The following is a 27980-nucleotide window of genomic DNA, read 5'->3' as shown; positions in this document are numbered from 1 at the left end:
TGCATGTGTACAGATACACATACCCTATATTTATTCTCTTCTGGTCCTTTCAGAAAGACATAAAAATATGAGAGTGGGAGTGTGAAAGGGAGGAGAAGAAGGGAGGACTTGTGGCCTTCTAGCTTGAGCAGCTGTTTGATAGTGTTATTTTCTGAAATGTTTAAGGTGCAGTGGGGTGGATGGATGGATTTTAAGGATTTTAAAATTCGGTAACAGTAGAAATATCAAATAGGAATTTTTATTTAGCAGTCTAGAAATTTGAAGAGAAGGATGTGCAAGAGATATGTATTGAGAGTTCACAAATGTAAATAATATTTGGAATCATGAGATTCAGTCAGATCACTCAGGGAGAGACAATATAGTATAAAGAGGAATTGGTCCTGAGGAACCCCAACATTAATAGTCAAGAGAAGAAGTAAATGCTGGAAAAAAAACTGAGGAAGCAGTCTAAGAAGTGAGAAGAAACGTTAAGACTGTGGTTTCACTGTCACTTTCTCAAGAAGGAGGAAGTAGTCATCTGAGTACATATGGAAAATAAATGAGAAAATGTTCAGCATTCTTGCTAATTGATGAAATGGAAGCTATAATAATCTTGGTGTTAATTTTTACTTATAAAACTAGCAGAGCCTTTAAAAAATGAGTACATCCAGTATTAACCTCAGGGATATAAAACAGGTGCACTCAAAAATTATTGGGAAATATTAATTGGCAGCTTAATATTAATTAACATTACTTAAGCAACAGAATGTTTAGAAATAAACACATTTTTGCACTTAAGCCATCTGGTGTTTGAATTCTAAGATTTGGTTAAAATATGTACCGTCTAATCTTGTTTAGAGAACTTTCTCTAATAGTTTAAAACTCAACTTCATTTCACATCAGCCTTAAATGTTTTGGATTAACTCTTAACAGTCAATTTCCCATGTGTTACATTTTCCCCTTTGTTCAGGAAGATAGTAAAAACACACAGGTTTTTTGTTTTTTTTTTTATTTTTGTTTTGGGGAAGTAGGTTTTTTGAGTTAAAATAATTTTCATACTTGGTTTTACAAGACTCAGTGCATATTTAACTTAAGTAAAGCTATTTTAGCTTATCAATTTCTGCATGTGGTTATACAAAATATTTCTTTTTATGCTTTAGATGGCAAGATTATTTTATCATAAACCCCAGTTTGCCATTTTGGATGAATGCACAAGTGCAGTTAGTGTGGATGTGGAAGGCTACATTTATAGTCATTGTCGAAAGGTAAGCATTTCAGGTTCTCAGTTTGAGGGTCCCTGTCATTCTTCTTGGTTTACTCCGTGTCCAACCAAATATCTATCCAAAGAGAAGATTTCAAGTTATTAAGTAACAAAATGACTATCAAAGGGTGTTCTATCTGTTTTAATAAAGATTTCAAATGATAATAGATATGAGTTAAAAAAATTGTAAATGAATTCTGTGTATAATTCTCTTTAGCTGTATCTTAGATTTGAAACAAATGCTATTTTTAAATTTACTTCCCTTTTACCTCATTCCCTATACTCAGAGTTAATAAACTGATATTTTCTTAATGTGTTCAGATTAAGAATGAAACCTAAATATCATTTGTTTTTTTTAATTAGGAAAACTTGGTAGTATTCATTTGGTAGTTTCAGTTGTTTTTTTTTTTTTTTTCTCTGGCCTGGGCAACATTTTACCCGTTTCCTTTGGTAGCCTTTTCTGAGGCTATGCTTATTGATACCATTCTTTAACTAGTTACTAGTTCTGTGGTGATTGTCACACCATCTATACTCTTGCTGGATTTTGAGAATAAGAGCAGTATATCCTAACTGTTTTACAGTGTTATGTAAGTGGAGGAAGTGCAGGAGTCTTTCAACAAGTTGTAAGTGTTATTTGGGGGTTTACAATAAATATAAAAAGGCCATGTTGCGTATTTACAGTATGAATTCATACTATTCAAAGTGTGGTCATTGATCAGCATCTTCTGGGAGCTTGTTAGAATGTAGACTCTCTGGCCCTACCAAATTAGAGTCCACATTTTAACCAAATTCCCAGAAGATTCAAATGCACATTAAAGTTTGAGAAGCCTTGGTATAATGACGCAAGACTAAATTTGCTACATTAATCTTTGTAGGAAGATGTTTTTGTACTGATTTTATTTCTTTAATGGTTTGTTTTCTATTTTTGAATCAGTTTTGGTCATTTATAATCTTTTTATGTATCTGTTCATATGAACTTTCAGATTTATAGGTATTGGAGGTGTGGATCTCTATTTGATCAGTGATTTAGAGGCTCTTTGCTGGTAGTTTTGACCGTGTGATGTCCCCTTATATTTAGTTATAGGCTATATGTCCCCACATAAGATGCAATTTTCCTATATAGATTCCATTTAAAAGAAGAAAAGTCTTATGGGGTCCCCAGTTGATAGTTAAAATTACATTACTATAATAGCAGTTGAATATGTATAAGCATGAAATGAGATATGAACTCCTTGAACTTAGAGCTCAATTACAGCCACAAAACAAATATAAATTTACAAATTAAGTATAGACAAAACAGTTTCAAGTTGGTAACATTAAAGAGAACTCTGATACTGTTTTGCTGAAACTAAGCCACCAGTTTGGGATTTAATTATGGAAAGATACAGTCTGAGGTCCAGATCTTATATTTTCAATTTTGCTTATGTATCTTACTTATGTAATTCTATCAGAAAGAATGCTTTCATTAAGTTGAGATCTGATCCAATTACTGTAGAATCATAAAAAATATCTGAAGTGAGCTCTCAAAAATAAAGTAAGTGTTGTACCATTGAAATGTTTTACTCTGATAACTTATTTTGTCATGCAATTTGTAACCAATTTGAGAATCTTTCCACCTGGCATCCAAAGTTATGGCACATTAAAAGTTTTAAGTGCTATAACTTTATTTATTTGTTAGAGAGAGTGGGGGACGGAGGAGCAGAGGGAGAGAAAGAATCTTAAGCAGGCTCCACACCAGCACAGAGCCTGACATGGGGCTCCATCTCATAACCCTGAGGTCATGACTTGAGTGGAAATCAAGGGTCGGACACTTTACTGACTGAGCCACCCAGGCACCCCAAGTGCTATCACTTTAAATAATCACTTGGTACCAGCAGAAGTACAAACACAGACTTGGGCACTTAAATCTCATGGTAGAAATGATCCAGATTATACTTAGGCTAATTTTTAAAAAATTACCAAAATGAAAATAAAATTAGAACTCATAATGGAATTATCTGGATAGTCTGGCATTTATCTGTCAGCCTTGAGAGATCCATTTTAAGAAACCTTGGTGTAGAGTAGGGTTTCTCAGTCTCATCTCTGTTGACATTTTGGGTTGAATAGTCCTTAGTTGTGAGGAGCTGTCCTTTGCTTTCTGGGATTTTTTGTTTTTTTAATTTTATTACGTTATGTTAGTCAACATACATTACATCATTAGTTTTTGATGTAGTGTTCCATGATTCATTGTTTGCGTATAACACCCAGTGCTCCATGCAATATGTGTCCTCCTTAACACCCCGGGCTAACCCATCCCCCACCCCCCTCCCCTCTAGAACCCTCAGTTTGTTTCTCAGAGTCCATAGTCTCTCATGGTTCGTCTCCCCCTCCGATTTTCCCACCTTCATTTTTTCCTTCTTGCTATTTTCTTTCTTTCTTTTTTCTTTTTTGAACATACAATGTATTATTGTTTCAGAGGTACAGGTCCATGATTCATCAGTCTTACACAATTCACAGCGCTCACCATAGCACATACCCTCCCTTGATATCTATCACCCAGCCACCCCATCCCTCCCACCCCCCCACTGCTCCAGCAATGTCCACAATAGCCAAACTATGGGAAGATGTGGCTTTATAGGATATTTGACGCATCTCTGACCTCTATTCATTAGATGCTAGTAGCACTCTCACTTGTGACAATCAAAAATGTCTCCAGACATTGCCATGTGTCCCCTAAGGGATAAAACTCCTCCCTCCCCCCCAGATGAGAACCACTAATCTTCAGTTATATTGATTAGTGGGGTTTTTAAAAAATATTTATTAGAAATCTCTAAATCTTTATTTACAGTTTAAAAACCGGTAAGGTTTTGGGGCACCTGGGTGGCTGAGTTGGTTAGGCATCTGCCTTCAGCTCAGGTCATGATCCTGGAGTCTCAGGATTGAGCCCCACATCGGGCTCCCCGCTTAGTGGGGAGTCTGCTTCTCCCTCTGACCCTCCTCCTTCTCATGCTCTCTCTCGCTCAAAGAAATAAATAAAATCTTAAAAAAAAAAAACAATAAGGTTTCAAAACCCAAAAGATTTTTCATTATTTTGTAGCATGCTTAATGGGGTAGCCAAACCTTGCCTAAACTAAGATATTTAAACTCTTAACTTGTCTCAATGTCAGTGTTCTTATATGTTGCCACAGAAACATTCATATATTTTCTGCCCCAGAATGCTGATGATAATACTGCTTTTCCAAAATCTGAATTCCCAGACACATTCCAAAACAGGGGTTCCAATAAAGGATTATGACTCTTTATTTGAAAAAGATTGACTGTAGACAGTATTATATTGATTTAATTTTCCTGATTTTGACCTCTTGCTATTTTTACTGTTCTTGTACTCTTTTCGTGTATTTTTCACAATAAAATAGAAACCATGTCAGGATGTATATTTTCTGCCCCACACAAAATAGTACATTTAGTGTTAGTACCTGTTAGTTTTTTTTTTCTTAAAGAATTTATTGATACTGGGGCACCTCAGTGGCTTAGTCATTAAGCGTCTGCCTTTGGCTCAGGTCATGATCCCAGGGTCCTGGGCTCGAGCCCCGCATCGGGCTCCCTGCTTGGCGGGATGCCTGCTTCTCTCTCTCCCACTCCCCCTGCTTGTGTTCCCTCTCTTGCTGTGTCTCTCTCCGTCAAATAAATAAAATCTTTAAAAAAAAAATTTATTGATACTTGTGTGTTTTTATTATGTGGTTGATGGTCTGTACTTCACATTACCTTGAACATTGGCATCAGTTGTAATTTTTTCCCTTTTACATTGATTTTTAATTATAGCTTCTGAAGACAATCATTCTAATAGCTTGAAATATATAGATGAGTTTGATTTGTGATTCTGTGTTATTGATATAAACCTAAATCATTTTCTTTGTATTAGGTCGGCATCACCCTCTTCACTGTGTCACATAGAAAGTCTCTTTGGAAACACCATGAGGTTTGTATTTCTTATATTGAATGGTATAGTGGAATTTTATCTTATTTAAATATGTGAATTCAGGTGATTATGGTTTTAGATCTTGGTGTATGTTCTCTTATAAACATATACCTTGAAGGACAAAAGGTGATTCTAGATTTTCCTTAAATATTATTGTAGTTGTCAGTTTTGAAAGCTGTAATACATATTAAACAAGCCCTAGTTGATTTGAGAGATATTAGAGTGGTTAGTGGTTCTCCGTTTTTATAAATGACTATTGTATAATAACTAAAATGTACACAACCTTATCACAGCTATGGCTAAGTAAAGTTTCTCTCACCACCCAGTATCGACAGAAGGGAAAGAGTCTTAGGAAGGATTAGATGGCAGAAAGTTTAAGGACATTTTTAGTGAGATCATGGCTGTAAGGGGAAACTAAATTATGTCAGCTGTGTTTATTTTGCACTGTAATAAAGTAGAATCATTAGGTAATCACTATAATTGACATAGAGATTACAGTGAGGTTTGCACTGGTACAGATCTCTTATGTATCCTGGTGTTTTAGTAGTGCCATTCATTCTCAGTGTGGCAGTTCTTTTCAGCTCTTCATGTAAAATGATCAACCCTGCAAACTAAACCCTGTTAACTCTTCCCTCCCCTCCCCTCCCCTCCCTTCTCTCTTTCTCTCTTTCCTTCCTTCCTTCTCTTTCTTCCTTCCTAAATGATAAATACATTTTAGGTAAAATAAAGGGTTTGAGAAAAATTAGAACAATGGTATGGGGTATCTTGTTCCATAAAATACATACCTGATGGAGCAACTTTTTTGCCAAGTACTGGGTTAAATGTCCTTGGGGGACACAGAGTACTGTCTTTACCCTCAAGAACCTTATGGTTAAGATGAGAGTGTACAGATGATAAAATGAAGAGCGTGGGATTTGAAGTCAGAAAACCTGGGTTCAAGCACCACTGTTTCTGGCATCAGTTGCTTTCTTCATATAATAAAGTTATTGATCCTTGCCTTCCTGTCTCCTAGATTACCATGAGCATCGAAGAGGTAGCCTGTATGAAAGTATTTAGTGAAAATAATGGAATTCTATATAGCTGTGTGACTTTTAAAGATGCTTTTTCTTATCTTATATATTACAATTTGTCCATTTTTCAGAATGAAAGAAGTTGAATAACTAGTAATCAAAGCAGTTTAAAAAGTATTCAAGCCTTTGTGTTTTCTCAGGAGCTCGTAAATGTCACAGCCACAGGGCTGTGGGAGTGCTTGGATTTGACCTCCCCTCTTCTTCTGGTCGGGGAGACAAGCACAGAATATCAAGCAGTGATTATGTGAAGGAGGGATGACACAGACCACAATGTCAGAGGCCAGAATAGCTAAGAAATAATAAGATAAGAGGATGGAAAAACACGTCTTTTCTGTAAATAAAAAGCTGCTAAATAAGCCTTTGTAACTGCTGTCCTAAGTGTCTTCGTAGGATGGGATATACAGGCATATCTACATACAGCTCTTTTCCTCCTCTACTAAGACCATGAACAAATAAAAAGCCTTAAGTTAGAGGTTCCAAACTGAACCAGGAGACCAGAAAAAGGAAGTATTCAAGACCGCGCTATTGAATAGGCTTACACTTAGCACAGTTCGGCCTGTTGTACATCACACCCTTGGTTGCAGAGTTACGGAAGCATTCTGATTTGTAGGGTGCTTAAACATTTGATTCCTTCAAAATAATGAGGAATTTTGGTATTTTAGTTCTCATAAAGGAAAATACTTTGTCCACTCCAAGCAGAATTATGTTGTTGCTATATTAAAAAAGTGGACTTCTTCATTTAGTCTTACCTTTCTGGGTATAAAACTTCCTGAAGGTATTTGTGGCTTAAAATAATTTCCAATCATTTTCATGTATAATAACCTCTACATAAATTCCTGACAAAAAGGAAATTCTCTTAGTCACTGATTCACCCCCCCCCACTTCTTTCCTGTAGTACTACCTGCATATGGATGGCAGAGGCAATTACGAATTCAAACAGATAACAGAAGATACGGTTGAGTTTGGCTCTTAGAATCCGGAGAGCTGGACTGCTTCAATGACATCATTACAGAACACACTTAGAAATATACAGTACATTGTAAAATAAAGTTGAGCTTGTTTTTTTTTAAACAAAACAACAAATTAATTAGATATGAAATAATTGAGAACAAGTTGTTAAACCATTTATTATATAGGATCTTGCTAATTGTGTATATGTTGGTTTAATTATTAATATGTACTAAGAATGTCCTTATTCTTGTGGTTAAAAACCTGCCTAAATTAAATTGGGCTTAAATCAGTGTAACCTGATTCATCCTGGGATGTAAACCATTTGAAGTCAGCTAATTTGACTTTTATGGCTCTATCTTTTCCTTCAATGAAGAACCCTCTTTAAAACTGGGGTCATCATTTATCCTGTTCTAACAAGATAGTCTTGAGTTTCATTTTCTTGTGCTCCACGATAGTGGGAAATAAATCATAGTATATTATCAAAATGTACAACACCAATGCATAATAGCATTTATTACACAGTGGCAGATTTCATTAGCTGCCACCATTATACTCATTCCTTGTATAGATCTTGGGGTACATTTGACTCCAGGAATGCCATTTGAATTTTCTTTGGCTAAATAATAAATGTGCCCCCCTCGGTCTGCAGTATTGAGTTGTTTTGAGGGTTCTTTGTGGGTATATAACAAGTTTATGTGCAGTCTTGCTTACAAGGGGGCGGTTACTATGCTTCACGCCTAATCTTCCCAATGTTTGGGATATTAAAACATAAAGTCCTTATATGTCAAGCTCAAGGTCTTTAATGAGAGTTTTGGATTTTTTAAAAGAATTGAATGGATCTGTGTATGTTAGAAGCCCATTCATTAGAAGTATGGTGGTTACATGGTGTTAAACTCCAGATGAGCCATAGGAATGCACTACATGAAGCAATGCACTGAGTATGCAATGTTATCACTGTCTTTGACTGTGATTTTATGTTTAAAAAAATATGTTATAATTATGCACATGGGTGAATTATGTTTCCTAGGCACTGGTTTATCTCTGTGAATCTTGAATAACTTTTTTATATTTGGGTTATTATGTTGAACTATCCTAAGATAAATTGATTTCACCTCACCAAACCACCATTAATGACTTACATGTATTATTTGCACAGGGAAAACTGAAACTGAATTTTATCAATAAGCTAGATATGAAATCAGTTTTATCAGACTAGGGTTCAGAAATGGGCATTTTATAATCTTGTTTCTGTATACCTGATTTTTGGTTTTTTTGCAGAATTAACTATAAGAATCACCGGCTACCAAAGTAAAACTTGATGTACTGATGCCATAATACGTAACATTCAGTTTTTACCACTGTCTTTGGCAAACTTGTCTACTTACTTATTTTCTGTTCAGATTAAAAAGAATCAGATATCCTGTACAACCTTTGCTTGTTCTTTTTATTCTGGTATGTAAAAACTGGGTAGCTCATACATAGGTCATACAGTCTTGACTTGAAAAACACAAAAATAAATTGATATTCAGAAACTCCTTTTAGCACACAGTGTCTCTTTTACAAAAAGTCTTGTCAAATGTGATTTTTAACAGAATAATTTTCTCTTTTAGAAAAGTCACATAGATTCGGAGGGGGAGATGAACCATGAGAGACTATGGACTCTGAGAAACAAACTGAGGGTTCTAGAGGGGAGGGGGGTGGGGGATGGGTTAGCCTGGTGATGGGTATTAAGGAGGGCACGTACTGCATGGAGCACTGGGTGTTATATGGAAACAATGAATCGTGGAATATTACATCAAAAACTAATGATGTATGGTGATCAACATAGCATAATTAAAAAAAAGTCACATAAAACCTTCAGTGTACCAGGGCACCTGGGGCTGACTCAGTTGGTGGAGCACATGACTCTTGATCTTAGGGTCACGAGTTCGAGCCTCACACTGGGTATAGAGATTACTAAAAAAAAAGTTAAACCCCACAAATTTCAGTGTACCTCACAAATGCTACCAAATAGCCAGGAGACCTTAAAAGATAACTGTCAGTCCTGGGAAAGAGTTTAAGTTATGGGGGAAGTTGGAGATTTTCGGATTTCTAGATTATCCTGAACCTACTAATTCCTTCCATAATGGATTCTTATCATCAAAAAACCAGTTGGGGGTTCTTTTTTTCTTTCTTTTTTTCTTCCTTTTAAAATTTAACAAACATTAAAGTGCTTCACCGTTTGAAGCATACAGGAATATCCTTTTCCTGGAGAATCACCATATATACTAACATAATGATGGTTCTACAAAGACCTACAATAAAGAAATCCATCATTTCTAAAACACGATTGGCCTTGAAACATCTTTTTCCTCACAGTTCCTCTTAGCATCTTCTAGGCTGCACTGGGAAATGGCAGCTTAATATGAAAAATAAGCTAGAGAATAAACTTCACCCATGGGCAACATACTGCATCCTAAGTGTACCACTCTGTGTTCTAATACCAAGCTTCTATTTTTCCCACAACAGAAAGTAAAGGTGTAAACAGCTATGGTTGTTTGCTGTGCATCAATAGAATAAAATGTATCTAGGGCTTGCCTCTGCAGGGGAGGCAAGATTTTACCTCTACCCTATTTGGGTTTTTGGCTGGGCCTGAGAATTAAATTGACATAAGACGGGTAAACAGGAAAAAACCATACAAGTTTATTTAATCAAGTTTTAGGTGATATGGAAGCCCTTGTAAGGAGATGGCCCAAAGAAGTGGCAAAACCTAAAGGCTTTTTATACCAGGTTGAACAAAGGCAATTGTGGAGAAGTAAATAAACTATGTCAAACGAAGCCAAACGAAGATAAGAAGTAAGGTTTGTGTAGAATTCTCTCAGTCTCGGCATCCCGTCCTTGATGAGAATGGTATTTTCCTTCTGGTTTAGGGAGGACATCTTCCATATGTATTAGCTTGTTTTCAGGAAGAAAAGGGGGAGAGTCAGAGTGTCCTCCTTGCACCTGTGTTTTTGTTTATAGCTCAAGAACAGTCAACGCCAAAGTGGCATATTCTGGGGTTGTGTATTTTGCCACCTGTCACCTTGTTCCCCTCTCATATTAATTAGCATTTGACTTAAAACTAATGATACTGTAGTGTCCATCATTTCCTTATGTACTTCTTAAACTTTTAAACTTGGTGTTTAAAAGTATAATTTGCCTAAAGGTAGCATGAATGTCAGATGGACTTTAGCGTTGTCAGTTGTAGGAAACTTTACATTTTTACCTCTATCGGGGGGACTCTCCCTTCCTGGTGCCTGTGTTACCCTGCAACCGTAGAAACAAGGCTGGACCCAAGAGTCACAGGTGCAGGCGGTTTTCCAGGGGTTACAGCTCTAGCTGAAGGAGGTGCAGCACAAAGAGGTAGGCGGTGCTTATGTAAAGTTCCCACAATGGTGCCCACTGCAGTCTGATACGCTAATAAGAGAAAGGAAAAAGTGCCTCATCCTGACCCAGTGAAAAGGCCTTGTCCAAATCGCTCCATACTGGCAGGCAACTCAGGTAGCTCACTGGTGCTTTTTACAAAAGGAGTCTTCTATTGGAAGCGGACTTAGATACGGCGCCCCATCCTGGCCACAGCCTCGTGCTCAGAGAAGCAGTTTAACAGGAGCAGCCTCAGATGCATAATGTTTTTCAGTTGGGGCCTGGTCCCATAGTCCCTCACTGTCTCACCTTGTTGCTTTATTGGCATCGCTGCCCCATTGGGACACCCAGCAGCTGCACTGAGCCTTTTGTTCAGAGGATCCTTCCATGGAGGTGGGTGGTGCTGAGCCCACAGAATGACCCTAAGAGCTACTCTTTGAGTTGTCTCACTAAGTCTGGGCAATTTGGAAAAAAAAAAAAAAAAAAAAGCTTGTTTAATGAAGCCAAACTTGTTCAAGTCTAGCTGGGGGATTGAATGCTCCTTCAAGTCCAGCCTAAACATCCCAGGGTGCAGGATTACAGCACCAGGCCATTTAGGGACTCGGAAGCTTCAGCCTAGCGAAACAGGAACAATCTAACGAGGGCTTAAGAGTGGAGCCTGGGTACCTGTTTGTTTGGTCTGTCAGGGACACCTGATGTTGTGTTGTTTAAAAACCCATCAGGCTTCCCAGAAAGGCTGTGGGATTATCTAAAAAGGCATACAAATTCGGGCCCCAAGGCCCGAGGTAGTCAAGTGGTCCTTAATACCTATTTCATATCTCAAAGTGCTCTAGATATCTGCAGAAAACTTCAAAAATTGGCAATAGGTCCCAACACTAACTCTGCTAGGTTGACAGGGACGGCTCTTAGGGTGTTCAATAACAGATGTGACAGAGGATGAAAAGACAAGAAAATGACAGTAGCTCCAGTCGGCATGAGGTAACCCAGGGGAAGAAAGGAAGTCCCCATGGGTAAGTGTCCCCAGCCCCAATCCTGGGACCAAGAGACCAGAGACAAAGTTGGGTTACAATCTGTGTGCATACTGTAAGCAAGAGGGGCATTGGAATCAGTTTGCCGAAACTGCCCGGGAAAGGGAAGAGGGATGAGCAAAACCAAATCACTCCAGTTGCCCCTCATAGAAAACCAGATCCTCATCTCCTATGAGGAGCCCCTGTGGCCTTAGCAGCAGGAGGAGCCAGTTGAATATTTCCTTGAGACTGGAGCCACCTTTTCTCTATGGAACACCCAGAACGGTAGCCTTTCCAATAAAAATGTAACATAAGGGAGTCTCAGGAAAAGAAGAGACCCGAGAGATTTCTGGAGCCTTTGACCTGTGAAATGGGCGAAGATAACTAAAGCACTCCTGTTCAAAACCTGGCCTTCAGCTTCCATCAGGTTACTTGTTGTCAAGGATAAGTACAAATCATGATGGTAAGGTTTTTGTTTGTGCCTGTCTGGGTGGTATTTTTGACCTCTGGATGGTATTGCTAAAAGTAATTTATAAAAGAACTCTACTTGGTTTAAAGGCAAGTCCTTGTAAAAATTGGGCATTCTGAACCTCAAAGATAAAAACTAACCCAAATGTTTTTCAAGTTCACATGACCTGCAATAATCTCTTGTAAATTAAAGTCCGAATTTGTTGAATATCTGCATGTCTTTTGGAGTTATCAACATGAAATATAATACAGATAATCCACTTTTATTTTACCTGAATTCACGGTGCATCTGTTGCAATTTGTCAATAAAAATGACTTTAAATGACGGTTGATTTTATCTGGGAAATTGTTAAGAACAAGTTGGTTGAATAGATTAAAAAGTCCTGTAGGTAAATTTATAAATAGCTTCCAAAATCTGTGGTAACCTAAAACTTTAAGATTTTGCTGGATTAGATGATAAACTGGGTTGAATTCATTAGATATCTAAGTAGGATAAAATATGGAAACATTGATTACTAAACATAGACTTACTCATAGACTTACTCACTTTGGTCCTGTTACAGAGAAACTAATGATGAATTGGGTCTGTTAGTAAACATGTTTTATGCTTTATCAAAAATAGTACTATGAAAAGAACACATTTCTAGGAATAATGAAATGTATTCAGAAATTTGCTGATCTAAAGAATTCTGGTGTAACAGTTCACAATTGCTTTACTGCTTAGTTTTTCTAGAAATTAAGGTCTCTAGGGGCTCCTAGATGGCTCAGTCAGTTAAGCGTCTGCCTTGGGTTTAGCTCCTGATCTCAGGGTCCTGGGATCAAGCTCAGTGTCTGGCTCCCTGCTCAGTGGGGAGTCTGCTTCCCCGCCTCCCTCTGCCCCTCCACCTTCTCATGCCTGCTCTCTCTCAAATAAATTAATAAAATCTTAAAAAAAAAGAAAGAGTAATTATGGTCTCTAAGCATTAAGAATTCTAATAAATATAATTAGGACTCCTGGGAATAATATGTGAAGCAACTCTGCAAGGAAAGTAAGATTATGTGTTTTTGGTAAGAAAGGAATGAGGAATAGAAATGCATTTTTGTTGAGGGAAAAGAAAGAACTTTGTCCTAAAATGAGACCGGTTGTATAGGAGATGGAAAACTTAGGACAAAATCTGAATGTAAAAAGAGAGTTGTAGAAAGTCTGTGAAGAAGGAATCTCTGGAAAGGGGTTTTATGTGTGATTAAGACTGAGATAGGAATGAATGAGTTTTAAGAGTACACCGGTATAGGGCGCCTGGCTGGCTCAGTCATAGGAGCGTGTGCCTCTCGATCTTGGGGTCATGAGTTCGAGCCCCACCTTGGGTGTAGAGATTACTAAAAAAATAAAAAAAGGGGCGCCTGGGTGGCTCAGTCGGTTAAGCGACTGCCTTCGGCTCAGGTCATGATCCTGGAGTCCCGAGATCGAGTCCTGCATCGGGCTCCCTGCTCAGCAGGGAGTCTGCTTCTCCCTCTGACCTTCCTCCCTCTCATGCTCTCTACCATTCTCTCTCAAATAAATAAATAAAATCTTTAAAAAAAATAAAAAAATAAAAAATAAATAAATAAATAAATAAATAAAAATTTTAAAAAGTACACTGGTATAGGTTGGAATTTGGTTTACTCTTGATAAGAAATTGTAAACAAAGTTTTTTCTTTATCTACCAAGGAAAAATAGTTTCTATGCTTTGTCTTTATCGGGTCTTTGATTACTTAAGAAAATCAAATCTTAATATTAAAAGAGCTAAGTTTGGTTAACAACTATATAACCCCTGTAGAATCTCGGACTGCCAACTTGGTTAAAAGTTTCATAATGATCTGTGATCCCAATTGAATGTGTACTTTAAAACCTTCTGATATTTTTGACAAACTTACCCCAAAATGAAGACTTTTTGACTCATTAGGCTTATTTGGTATGGGAAGCATTATCAACTAAGCGATGATAAATCTTCTTAGGTTATATTGTGTGGGTAAATGCTATGGCTGTTCTGGAAATTATATAAAATCCCTACAGTTCTAGTATGTCCCGGTATAAGGTCATCACTTGTAATTCTGATTATTGAGGTGTTGTATGTCACAAAAATACTGTAACAGCAAGGGATACATAAGGTACCAAAAGAAAAGGCCCCAATATCTAAGGAAGCTGTAAAATACTTGGAGTTTATTATGTCTGAGAGGCAATGAGTTCTTCCTCAAGAAAGGAAAATAGCAATGTGTCAGCTCACCCCACCAAGGACCCACACAGTTGTGCGGGTTTTTGGGATGGCCGATTTTTCTCACATCTGGATTCCTAACTTTGCCAATTGCAAAACCCCTTTACAATAAGCTTCAAGGACCTGAGACAGACCCTTTTGAGTGGGATTAAAGCATGTGATCCAGCTTACTGTAAATCTTGAAAGTGAACGCCTGTTCAATGCAGAAGACGTATGGATAAATAGGTTTCCATTTTAGGTGGCGGGGGCAGGCTGGCCTCACTGAAAAGATAATACCTGAGTAAAAGTTGTAAAGGAAGTGAGGGAGCTGGCCATATGGACATTTGGGGGAAGAACATTTTAAGCCGAAGGAAGTGGTAAATGTGAAAACCATGAGGCGGGCCGTGCCTGGCCTGTTAGAGTGTGACAGGAAGCCTCCCAGATAGCCCGCAAGGATGCTCACCCCAGGTAGTCACACCTGTGTATCGCGTACCCACATGCTTAGTGCTGGCCCGGGGTGATGAAGGAACGCAACAGAAGTGACCATGTGCAACGTTGGAGGCCAAGGCACCAAAGGCACTGTGGCTTCCCCTTGCCTGCTTGCATGGCTCACTCTGAGGGAAACCAGCTGCTGTGCTGGTAAGGACCCCCAGGCGGCTGGAAGAAAGGCCCCAGGCCTTGTGCTGACTCGCCAGCCCGTAAGTTGGCCATCTTGAATGTGGGTCCCCCAGCTCCAGGGTAGCCTTCAGAGACACCTGCAGCTCCAGAGGATATCTTGCCTGCAGGCCTCTTGAATAACCCTGAGTGAGAAGTGCTTATTGATCCCTTTCCGGCCAACGGAATGCATGGCTTTTGTTGTTTTAAGCTGCCAGATTTGGGGATGCTTAGTGATGCGGCACTGGAGTACTAACGCCTTAGGAAACATGAAAGAGGCACACATAGTAAGGGAGTGGGTGTGGGGCAAGTAGCAGGGGATCCATTCAGAGACGTAGTGAGGGCCCAGATTATGTGGGACTTTGTAGGTTCATGTCTGATGGGAGGTCAGTAGAGACATGAACGAAGGGATGACTTGATCTGGCTTAGGTTTTACGGGCTCTCAGGCCGCTGTGCTGAGGCGCAGACCGCAAAGTGGTGAAGCAGAGGAAGCAGGTGAGGAGGTCCTTGCAATCAATAATCAGGTAGCAGGTGGTGAGGGCGTGGCCCCGGGCAGGGTGGTGGCAGTGAGCATGGTGAGAAGTGGTAGAATTCTGGATGTATTCTGAAGGTGGAACGGATGAGATTCGCTGAAAACAATTTCAAAGATTGGACAGAACATAAAAAGCAACCTTTTGAAAGCATCCTAGAGCCAACAGATAGTGAGGAATTACCTAGCCAAGAGCAGGGAAAGACAGCGCTCAGAAGGAAAAGCTGGAGACACTCTGGCGTAGAGGTCAGTGCAGGCCCTGGAGCAGACAGCTGAGAGGTAGAGGGGACCTTTGAACGGGGCTAATAAGGATCAGTCGGGTGCTGCCAAGAGTGGGGCCCACTGCATCCTCGGAGCAGCTACCCTAAAGACAGAACAGGCTCAGAACCCTGAAAAAGACCCAAGAAACACAGGAAAATGGGTTAAGACTACTACCGGTAGCTCTCACTAGGATACGAGCTGCCCCAAAGGGTTAAACTAAAACTTAGCTCCTTCCAGATGACATATGGGAGGCCGTCTCCTCCAGGCTCTACTCCCCACTGCCGGACGCAGAGGTTTCTCGGGTATGAAGCATACAGCGAACCTTCAGCAGATGGCGGAGTGCGTTTGCCTCCCCTCCCTACTGAAATCAGCCCTCACCCACACGAACCCGGGGGTGGGTGTTCCTCAAAACCGGGAAAAATGGGTCACCACAGGGCCCCACCTCGTACGATGAGCCGCACAATCTCTAAAACTAGAGGGAGGGCGCCTGGGTGGCTCAGATGGTCAAGCGTCTGCCTTCAGCTCAGGTCATGATCCCAGGGTCCTGGGATCAAGTTCCGCGTCGGGCTCCCTGCTCCTTGGGAGCCTGCTTCTCCCTCTGCCTCTCTCTCTCTCTCTCTGTCTTTCATGAATAAATAAATAAAATCTTTAAAAATATAAAAAATAGGGGCGCCTGGGTGGCTCAGTTGGTTAAGCGACTGCCTTCGGCTCAGGTCATGATCCTGAAGTCCCGGAATCGAGTCCCACATTGGGCTCCCTGCTCAGCGGGGAGTCTGCTTCTCCCTCTGACCCTCTTCCCTCTCGTGCTATCTCTCATTCTCTCTCAAATAAATAAATAAAATCTTAAAAATAAAAATAAAAATATAAAAAATAAAACTAGAGGGAGCCGTGCCCTGGATCCGCCGCCGCAGGGTGGAAAAGGCACTCTCTCCAGAAGCTCGGCGTGAGGAGCTCCCACACGGAGGGCGGCAGATACGCCTGTGAGGCCCCGACAGACCCGACACTTCTGCTCGTCTCGTCCCCGAGGTAGGTAAAGACCCCAGGGGTCGAGGTACTCATGTTTGTACTCTGATCATCTCAATCTGGTTTCTTCAGTCTTCCCGTCTGCCGTCAGGCCCCTAAGTGGGTTAAATCCTTTCCTCTGCGGCTGCTCAGTCATGACTGACACAGATCATTGTTAGCACCTGGTAGAATCTAAAACTATCAAACTATCGACACACCAGAGCATGCTTGGGAATTAAATTCCCTGGTGAATATAAGTAAGCAATAATAGACTGGCTCTGGACTACCTGTTAGTGGGAGGCGGGTGCGTGCAGTAATCAATACTTGGTGTTGTGCCTGGATGAATACTTCCGCTGTAGTAGAAGTAAGTATTAAGAAAATCTTTGCTCGGGGGCGCCCTGGGTGGCTCAGTTGTTAAGCGTCTGCCTTCAGCTCAGGTCATGATCCCAGGATCCTGGGATCGAGCCCCGCATCGGGCTCCCTGCTCGGCGGGAAGACTGCTTCTCCCTCTCCCTCTCCCCCTGCTTGTGTTCCCTCTCTCGCTGTGTCTCTCTCTGTCAAATAAATAAATAAAATCTTAAAAAAGAAAAAAAAAAGAAAATCTCGGCATCACGTGGCCCCTCCCCTCCCTGGGGCCACTCATAATCCTGCGAGCCTGCATACTCACTCACCTGTTCGGTCCAGTTTGTGGCCCAGCGTAGAGAGGCTGTAAAACCTCAGATGGTAGTAACATGAGGGTACGAACAGCGAGGGGTAAAATCTGGTGACACTCAGATCTCAGACGAGCTGGGGAAACAGTATGCTCCTCTATGAATCCCTGTGACGACATGCCATGTCTGACAGGAAGTAGCTACAGAAGGTGGACCTTCGCCCTGGGCCCCTCCAGAACGAGGAGCAGAATAAAGCTAGAGGAGGGATTTTGTCACCAGCCTAACCTCCTGAACTCAGGTAACTCCTAGGAGCTTCTGCCTGTCAACCTTACCTTTTAGAAACTAACCAGCTGCTGGAACAGAAAAAGAAATATTTGAGGGAAACACCTGAGCAGATGAATCAAAGTGCCAGAAAGTGTCTCAGCCTCATGATAATGTTAAGATGGCCCTCTGAAAATTCATCCCAAGTCCTAATAAAAAGGAGCCTGCAATCCCTTGTTCAGGGAGTCATGGCTTTGGGAATTACTCCCTGTGGTCTCCTGTTTTGTACAAATGAGGTGACCTTGTGCGGCAACTCTATGTGGTGGAGTCTGTCTGTCGCTCACTAAGGAGTGGACCCACTTTGGTCCTGTGACGATATTCCTGCCACATCCTCCACATATAGTTAAATTATTTAAAATGAATTTGAAACACTTTATTGAAGTATAATACATATGCAGAAAAGTCCATAAATCTTAAGCTCGATGAGGTTTTAGAAAGTGTGCATGCTCATTTCCACGCTCCAAATCGAGAAATAGAACATTGTCCCATCTCAAAGACCACCCTCATGTCATCTTCTAATTGTTAGCCCCTAAAAGCCACTATTCTTACTTCTATCACATAAATTACTTCGTCTGTTTCTGAACTTCATGTATATTAGATACCCTTTTGTGTTTGGCTTCTTTCCCTCAACCTTGTGAGACTCATCCATTGTAGATGTGGCAAGAGTTCCCTCATTTTTATTGCTGTATAATATTTCATTATATGAATAGACCATACCTAATTCTTCTTACCATTGATGGGCATTGGGTTTTCTGTTTGGAGCTATTACAAATAGTCCTTATAAACATTCTTGTGCACATCTTTGGGTGCACATATGTATGCGTTTTTGGAATGGAATGGACTGTGTTCAGCCTTGTTATGTATTGCAGACTGTTCTCCAAAGTATTTGTACCTTTTTTACACTCCCAGCATTAAGTGTATCAGAATTCCAGTTTTCCCAGTCCTTGCCAATATTTGATATTGCTAGTGGTTTTTTCTTTTCTTTTTTCCTTTTATTTATATGTTTTTAGCCATCAACAGTAAATCATTGTGGCTTCATTTTGCATTTCCCTGAGGCTGAGGTTTTGCATGTTTATCACCCATTTGGACATCCTCTTTTCTGAAGTGGTCATTTAAATCCCTGGGCCCCCTTTTATAAACTGTCCTAGTGATATTACAGATTTTTATGTATTCTGGGTATGAGTCCTTTATTAGATAAATGTTCTAATATCAGACAACATAGACTTTAGGACAATGAGCATTTCTAAAAATTAAGAGGCACATTTCATATTGAGAAACGGGTTGAAGCAACAATAACAAAAAAAAGAAACAAAACCCCACATCAATACTTAAACACAATTAACCAACTTGACCTAAGCTATGTACCTGGCAGCTGCAGAATTCTTCCAATCCCTGAATATGATAGATCTGTCCATTTATTTAAGACTTCTTTAACGTCTGTCAGTAATATTTAATAGCTTCCTGTGTAGAGGTCTTACACTCTTTCATGAGCTTCATGGCCAGGCACTTGATGTTCGTTCTGTCCTGGTATAAATTGTATCCACTTAACATTTCATTTTCTAATTGTTGCTACTGAATAGGCGTGCAGTTAACTTTTGTATATGGATCTTAGTGACAGATTGTATTTTCCAGGGATGGTCCCATGAATATATATCCCATCGCACGTGCTCTTGACAGTGAGGTATCAGCGTCCTCCACGGAGAGGTGAGGTCTATATCCTCTCCCCTTGGACCTGGAAACCTTTGTAATTTGTTGTGATAAGTTGGGGGATTTGAGGGTTGAACAAGGGAGAGACGGGACCAGGAGAGGCAGTAACACACAGACTTCATTTGCCTGGTACCAGCACAGGATTGCCTGTGAGGGAAATTTCCTCCCAGTAACAGGGTCAAAACATAAAAACTGACAGAACGAAGGAAAAATCAGTTCCAGGGATGGCGGTGTGGGACCATCACCCATGAAAACATCCTTATTCTGTTATACTGGTGGGAAGTCCAGCTGGAATGCCGAATTTCAGCTTTAGATTATTTTCCCTTAAAAATTTTGCATAGTCATTGGCCTCTTGTATTTGTTTTCTTAATGTCCAGTTTGCTGTTGAGACTTTTTCTCCTACCCTTCTCACCCCTGTCTCTCTCAAGATTCTCCTCTGACATATCTGGCAAGTCCTAGAGATCTCTAGAAAGGCAAATTAATCTTCTTCCTCCCCGTTCCTCTGTACATGTAGATAGAATATGGCTCCCTTGTCCATGTACAAACATCTTCTATGCCTTTGTCCATTATTTACTGAAATCATTACACCATAATTTCCTCTTGCCTTTTCTCATGGTCCCTATGGATTTAAATCTTTTAAGTTCATTTAGTATCGTGTTAGTGGGGTCTTGAGAAGGTGAGGGAGAGACACATGTTTCATCTCTAACTGCAAAACAATGAGGACTTTTTTTATGTCCCTACATATATACTTTTTTTCCCCCAAAGCTTGCTTATTTTAGCAATAAAGAGAATAATATATTTAAGAAAACTCAAAGTGAATAATTGGGCCATGATTCTAGGATGTTCTTTACAACACCGTATTCCACAGGGATCATGTGGAGCAGATTCATGATGTTCCGTTTCATAGAACTTTCTGTTGCTGCAGGTAAAGGTACATTTGCTTTCCATTCTTGGAATGGAAGAGCAAGCAAACTCCATGATCTGGTCATTCTGGTTCTCTGAAAATGGTTTTTAAAAAAAAATAACAGCCATCCTAAATAAAAAATATAAAGTATAGCCAATACTTTAAAAGATGTCTTTTCTTAAAAAGATACATTTTTAAAGATAAATTAACTCTATTTAGCCATTTCACCAAAAGCCACTTTGACTTTGGTATCTTTGAGGCAATACAAACACCAAACATTGTCAAACACACTTTATTTTTGGCAGTGTCTGATACCTAAGATACGGTTTTAAGCATTCCCTCTTCCTGGAGGACTCCTCCCATTTACCCCTCTTCCTTTCCCCTTTGTCTGATTAGCTCTGTGTCCTTTAGCTGCAACTTTATTTATTTTATTTTTTAAGATTTTATTTATTTATTTGTCAGAGAGAGAGAGAGCAAGAGAGCACAAGCAGGGGGAGCGGCAGAGGCAGAGGGAGAGGGAGAAGCAGGCTCCCCGCTGAGCAAGGAGCCCGACACGGGGCTCAATCCCAGGACCCTGGGATCATGACCTGAGCTGAAGGCAGATGCTTAATTGACTGAGCCACCCAGGTGGCCCTAGCTTCAATTTTAAATAGCCCTTCCATGCCTAAGTTAGATGGCCCTACAGGAGTCCCCCAAACACTCTATACTTTCCGTATCCTATTATTATCTATTGTTCTGTTATCATGACTTGTTTGACATTTTACCCTGCAAACACAAGAGCTCTATAAATGCTGGGATGGTGCCTGGTGTATTTCAATCAAATCCACAATGCCTGGCACTTGGTAGGTGTTTAGTATTAGAATAAATTAATGAATAAGTGAATTCAAATGCCCAATCATGGCTTTTTTTTTTTTTTTTGAAGGCAAGGAGCCAAGACAGGTAAAGAACTATTTTGTACAACATTAAGCATCCTACAAAGGAGTGTATGAGTGTAGTGAGGTGGTGGGGAGAGTGCTAGGAATCCAGGAGAGGAAGGCACCTGGCTGAGACACAGGGAATATTATGAGCTGCCCTGAAGGATAGGTAGGTCGAGGCAAGGCACGTGAATCCGTGCCATCGAGGCAGGAAAGCTTTTGGCCTTTAGATAGCTGCAGATGAAGCAGAGGTCCTCAAAGTCTTGTCTTTGGAAAATGACAAATCACATCTTTGGAAAATGTAATATTTGGAATATGATCGTGGCTCTGCTTTTACTTTTGGCTTGGATTAATAACTTGTTGATATGTAAGTTCAATAAATGACATCTTCTCATCAAGGCTGTGCAATTCTATCCATCGGTGAGGTGTCTGTCTTCCTTTTCGCCCTGCACCCCATACCTGGCTTTGTGAAATCGGGAATAGTGGGCTGACCGGCTGGAAAATCACATAGAACAGAGCTTCTCAGACTTCGGTGAGTGCACACATCACCTGGAAAAATGCAGATTCTGATTCTGTAGGTCTGGAGTGGGGCTTGAGAATTTCCATCTCTCACTAGCTCTCAAATGATCCCAAAGCTGCTGAACTCCGAGTACACTTGAAGTAGCAGAAGCTGGGGTGGAGCTCTGGCTCTGGACTGAAGAGACCACCACAGGTAGAGTTGCAGAAGGTTGGAGAAGGTAGTCTGGTTTAGTGATTCTGGCCACCCCTCCCGCCAGGTGCCTTCATTCTTAATCATTTACAGGTGTTTGGTTTTAGGATTCCTTTCTTTTATAACTCCTTCTAGAAGCACTCGGGTCAAGTTGTCAATCCACCTCAGGAACTGAAGATGGCGCCACAATCTTAGTTATAAACCACACTTCCATCTGCTGTTGTGTGAGGGAAAAGTACATTCCTGCCCCTCTGAATGTTACATTTCTAATTCTCTGGCTTGATATATGCTCAGGGAACAAAAGTTACTTTGCAGATGGAGCGTTGTTTTTTCGTGGTTTTTGAAAATCACGTTGGAGAGAGAATGTTATCTCAAGAACCAGTCCAGAGCCAAAGCTTTTTTCTTAGAACCCTATTTAAAAGTTTATTAAATTTTACATGTTCAAGATGACTTGCAATTTCTCACTTTCAAAATTCCTGGATTTTTTTTTTTTAGTATTTTTATTTCCCCACAGGAAGAGTGTTATTTTTAATTGTTCATTATTGATGCTCTAATAATGTGTAATCACATAATTGAGGCTAAAAGGAGCTGAAGAGCTTTAGGCCAATTAGTGCACTTGATGAAGGAGAAAACAGGCTTCCCAATTTCATTTAAGTTCTTTTGAAAGAGTTTCTGTTCCTTGCAATGGGAAAAATACTGACAGACTCATATGTGACAAAGGCAGGGCACAGTCTGCAGATGAAGGACCTTATCTGTGCTTTATGTATTACTTTATGTATTACTTTGATTTTTGGCCTCACAGCAGGCTGCATTCTGACCTCTTCAAGGGCTAGGAATGCCCCCATGTGGGTCTATAGCTACTCTTATTGTAGTAAAAAATAGATTAAGCCAGTGGTTCTCAAAATTTACTGGGCATTAAAATTACTTGGAGGGCTTCTTCAGCACAGATGGCTGACCCCTATCTCACACCACTCACAAAAATTAATTCAGAATGGACTAAAAACTTAAATGTAAGACCTGAAAAGATGAACCTCCCAGAAGAAAACATAGGAACAAAGCTCCTTAGGAATGAATTTTTAGAAATCATACCTAAAGCACAAGCAACAAAATAAAAAATAAACAAGTGGGACTACATCAAAATATGAAGTTTCTCCACAACAAAGAAAACCATCAACAAGATGAAAAGATCACCTACAGAATGGGAAAAAAGTATTTGCAAACCATGTATCTGATGAGGGGTTAATATCCAGAATATATATAGAACCCATACAATGCAAGAGCAAAAACAAACAAAAAACAAACAAAAAAACCCAAAACTAAAAAATGGACAAAGAACCTGAATAGACATTTTTTCCAAAGAAGACATACAGATGGCCACCAAGTACATGAAAAGATGCTCAACATAGCTAGCCATCAGGGAAATGCAAATTCAAACCACGATGAGATACCACCTCACACCTGTTAGAATGGCCATCATCAAAAAGACAAGAGATAATAAATGCTGGGGTGCATGTGGAGAATGGGGAGCCCTCGTGCACTGTTGGTGGAGATGTAAATTGGTGCAGCCACTGTGGAAAGAAGTGTGGAGGATTCTCAAAAGATTAAAAAAATAGAAATACCATATGATCCAGCAATTCCACTTCTGGGAATGTATCTAAAGGAAATAAAAACACTAACTTGAAAATGTTGTCTGCACCCCCCATATTCAGAGCAGCATTATTTACAATAGCCAAGACATGGAAACAAAAGTGTCCATTGACGGATGGATGGATAAAGAAGTTGTGGCACAATGAAATATTATTCAGCCATAAAAAAAAAAAACAAGAAAATTCTAACATTTGCAACAACATGGATGCACCTTGAAGGCATTATGTTCATTGGAATAAGTCAGAGAAACACTGATACTGTATGATCTCACGTATATGTGAAATCTAACACCACCACCACCTCCAGTATCATAGAAAAAGAGGTCCGACTTGCGGTTCCTTGAGGGTTGTTGGTGGGGGAGGGGGAATTGGCAGAAGGTGGTCAAAAGACACAAACTCCCAGGGAGAAGACAGAGCAGCACTAGGTTGGGGTGGGATGCACGACAGGCTGCCTAGCTAGCATTGCTGCACGATGCACAGAAACCTGCTAGGAGGGTCGATCCTGAGAGCTCTCAGCACAAGGAGAAATTATTTTTCTTTTTTTAAAAGATTTTATTTATTTATCTGAGAGAGAGAGAGAGAGCAGAAGCAGGGGAGCAGCAGGCAGGGGAAAGGGAGAAGTAGGCTCCCCACTGAGCGGGGAGCCTGATGTGGGGCTCGATCCCAGGCCCCTGGGATCATGACCTGAGCCGAAGGCAGACGCTTAACGACTGAGTCACCCAGGGGCCCCACTTCCATATACTCTTATCCCATATTCATCAATTGTGAAACAGTCATTTTAAGTAAATTGTTAACTTTCTCCTTGATAAATATTTTTGAGCTTCTGTGTATGAGATCTTTGATATTTGGTTAAATTTAGCATTTTTAAACATTGTGAATTCATAATATGGAACAGTTTTATTTGAAAAATAACACATAGCTCTAATGTGCTACTAAAGCTACATTATAAATTGGTTTTTCTGTTTTTCCCTTGTTGCGTCTTCCAAAAAGGTTTAGATTCATCTGTTTCTGCTATAAAAAAGTCTGAAAGAGACTCATTCTGGTCCTTAATGTACATTTTAATATCCTTTACATTTTTTAGGCTTATTTGTTAGCAGTCGCTAAAGACTGTGGAGTATGGGCAAATTTTAATAGGACAGACTCCTTCTTTAAAGGAGAACCTGGAAATTCCATGATAATGGAGGAGAATCCCTCCTACCTTGTTGCTGCTATAATGTAATTATAGAGATTTACTTTATTTTCACCCATTGACTACAGGCATTTTAAAATCACCAAATTATCTTTTATAAAGATCCTTACATGTTTTAGAAATAATATAAACTGTAAAATTACTCTATTATTATTTTTCTTTTGCAGCGGAATAATAAGCAGAAATAAGGCTTTATTCAAGAAACCATTTTTTAAATTTATAGCTGCTGCCCCAGTGGTAAACCATTGCTGAGTGATAGCATGAGCTTTACCAAGTTTTCTAATCGTGTGTGTTTCACAGCGTGGGCAGCGCTAAAGCACTTTGGTTTTATGTGAAGTTTGGTTCAAACAATTTTAATCTAAGCCTCTAAACTTTTTGCACTGTCTTAATTGCTCTTGTTTTTTTAATATTCTTATTTCTAGAAACAACATTTTTATGTGGTTCTACTTTAGCTTTTTTCTAGTTCAACTTAAGTAAAAAAAATTAGCACTTCTATCAAAATTGGACTATTAATTTTCCTATCAGTCTAAAGTAGCATTTCCCAAAGTATGTTCTATGGAATGCCAGCTATGGCAGAGGAAATGATCCGTGCTACAGAGCCCTCTCAGAGAGTTTTAATGCACAAGTTTTATGTTTCGTTAAGAGCTTTGAGAAGGTCTTTGATAAAGACATGTGTTAGCTTTCTTTAACCCAGGTTTTCTCAAATTTACTTGACCATGCACCTTCTTTGCTCTAAAAGGCCACTTAACATTACTTGGCATTATTCACCTACTCCCTCATAAAAATCAGATTATTTCTGTATCTTATACTATATCATTTTTTTTGGTATGTGGAGCTAGGTTTAAATCATTTCGTGCAGTGTTTTTCAAAATATATTTTACTTACATTTGTGAATGTTAATAAACATTCTTTGAAAAAGAGTATGTGATCAGATAAGTTCTATCTTTCTTGTACATTGTAGACATATGGTACTCAGAGATCCTTTCCTTAGATGATATAATGGTTTTCAAAAAGTAGTAGAATTCTTACTTTGAATAAGTTCTTAATGGATATTTTTAGAACAGATAAATATGTAAAATAAATTAAGAACATAAAAGAGGAGTTGGTCTAGTTGAAGTGTATTAACAGATCTGAAGCCTCTGGAGAACCATTCTGAGGCTCTAAGGAACCCCACTAGTCTACTAGAGAGGACTTAGAACTTAGTCCTCGCATTAGCAGATAAGGCTCCACGGGTCAAATCCCACTGCCATCTGTGTGGGAAAATTTTATTAGGATGCATCCAGTCTCATTCTTGGCTGTTTTTCCTCTATAGTAGCAGCACGGAATAATTGGAACAGAGACCCTCTGGCCCACAAAAGCTTAAAATATTTACTCTTGACCTTTTACAGTGAGTTTGCTGTTCTCTCAGGCTATCTCTGCCATTAGTTCATACAAATGAGCATCAGGATATTAAAATATTTAAAAACAGACACTAGTTTATTTCATCCATTATAACCCATCGCTGGCTCTATAAAGTTGTTAAACCCCTTTTGTGGCAGCAGAAGTTTTTTTAAATTACCATTTCTACGAAGGAAAGAACTAAGGAAATCATTATTTATGGAGTTGATTTTCAAGAAGCCTCTTTCAAATGATCAAATTTCAAAAGTTGGAAACATGTTTCTGCAAGAAAATGTTTTTCAGCCTCTTTTTTCTTATTGATTCTTTTGAGTCAATAAAAACTTCCAAGAGTAATTTTAGAGCTTTACAGGTTTTCTTAGTCTTAAATATTGCTTCTTTTGCAACTAATGCATTGCATGTGGTGGTTTGCAGTGGTATCATTGGTCATAGCAGGAAAGATTTCAGGAGATACTTATTCAACTTCATCGCTGCCATGCCTCTCGTTAAGTGGAATTCTTTAAAAATCTTTACATAGGGAATAATTTGGATCTTATTAAAATCCTCAGAGATGTTTACTTCTTAAGTTGACTTTAAAGATTTATGGGAGTAAGTTCCTATTTCAAGTTTAGTTTTGTAAATTTTGGCAGAATTTTTCAATGTAAACCTTTATACTAGATAGTAAGATAGGAGTTATTAGGTTGGGGTCAATTTCACTGTATACATAATGTGGATGTGTCCCTATGTGTTGTTTTGTTCTAACCTTTAGGCCAGGGTTTCTCTGATGTTTAGTAGCATCCTACTTGATGGCAGTAGTGCCCCTCCCCCAGTTTTAACAACCCAGGATGCCTCCAGGACCTTGCCCAATGTTGCGAGGAGGAGGCTGAGGTGCTGGTAGGTGTGGTGGCAAAATCACCTGGATTGAGAACCATTGCTTTAGGCCATAAACTATTATAGTAACTGGAAGCACTAATGTAGTTGAAGTGAAATTGGAATTTATTATCTGAATTTATTAAAAATAAAGGTCAGTGTTTGGTTAAATCATAAGTGACATTTTTAGCTTGGTTCTTTATTTTACTGCCACTATAAGAATTTTAGTATTATAAATATGGAAGTAAAAAAAAGCTTGATTGTAAAATCCAGCTAATTAGAAAATATGTCAGAGATTTAATAAAGCTTGAGGATACATGTACATGGCTTTTGGACCTTTACAAAAATTGAGATATGTGTAGATATCATTAAAAATCGAGATTCATGGGCGCCTGGGTGGCTCAGATGGTTAAGCGTCTGCCTTCGGCTCAGGTCATGATCCCAGGGTCCTGGGATCGAGTCCCGCATCGGGCTCCCTGCTCCTTGGGAGCCTGCTTCTCCCTCTGCCTCTCTCTCTCTCTCTGTCTCTCATGAATAAATAAATAAAATCTTTTAAAAAAAAAATCGAGATTCAGTGGACAACCATTGTTTTCTTGAGAAAATGTTTATGTAAATGTGAGTTTGGAACTATGGAAGAATTAATTTCAATATAATGATGGAAAAGAGAAGTAAAGATGACTGTAGAAATAATCTGGAAATGGTATTAGTTGGTATGAAATTTATAATTTTTTTTTTTAACAAATGCAACTAGAATTTCATTGTCTAGGGTCATAGTGCTTGTAGTAGGAAACAGAGATACAAACATAAATGTCAGGACTCCTTTACATTGGATCCAAAGGGGACAGATTTGGCTTTTTGTTTATTTACAAAAGAAGTATCAAGATGCTTCTCATAATTAATGATATTAACGTACTGTAAAATTGAGTTTCAAGTAGAGTTTTAATATATCAGCATAATATAGCCAA

General features: G+C 39.3%; 1 protein-coding gene across 2 annotated transcripts in view; it reads left to right on the top strand.

Moving 5' to 3' along the window:
- ABCD3 (ATP binding cassette subfamily D member 3) overlaps positions 1–8751 on the top strand; it is an 81224-nt gene extending 72473 nt beyond the window's left edge. Inside the window, exons 21-23 of one of the 2 annotated variants that reach the window (XM_088022354.1) lie at positions 1140–1244; positions 5142–5198; positions 8498–8751. In XM_088022354.1, the coding sequence (XP_087878480.1) occupies positions 1140–1244; positions 5142–5198; positions 8498–8503 (168 nt within the window). In that variant the 3' untranslated portion in view covers positions 8504–8751. Of the gene's footprint in view, positions 1–1139; positions 1245–5141; positions 5199–7163 lie in introns of both variants that reach the window. The other variant, XM_088022353.1, reaches the window with a different exon arrangement.
- The last annotated feature ends 19229 nt before the right edge of the window (positions 8752–27980 follow it).

Source organism: Eumetopias jubatus, unplaced genomic scaffold (assembly GCF_037043125.1).
Source record: "Eumetopias jubatus isolate StellerSeaLion01/CBP00866 unplaced genomic scaffold, mEumJub1_p1.0 scaffold_4, whole genome shotgun sequence".
Lineage (NCBI taxonomy): Eukaryota > Metazoa > Chordata > Mammalia > Carnivora > Otariidae > Eumetopias > Eumetopias jubatus.
Note: the sequence above shows the minus strand (reverse complement) of the source record. Positions and strands in the feature narration are given on the sequence as shown.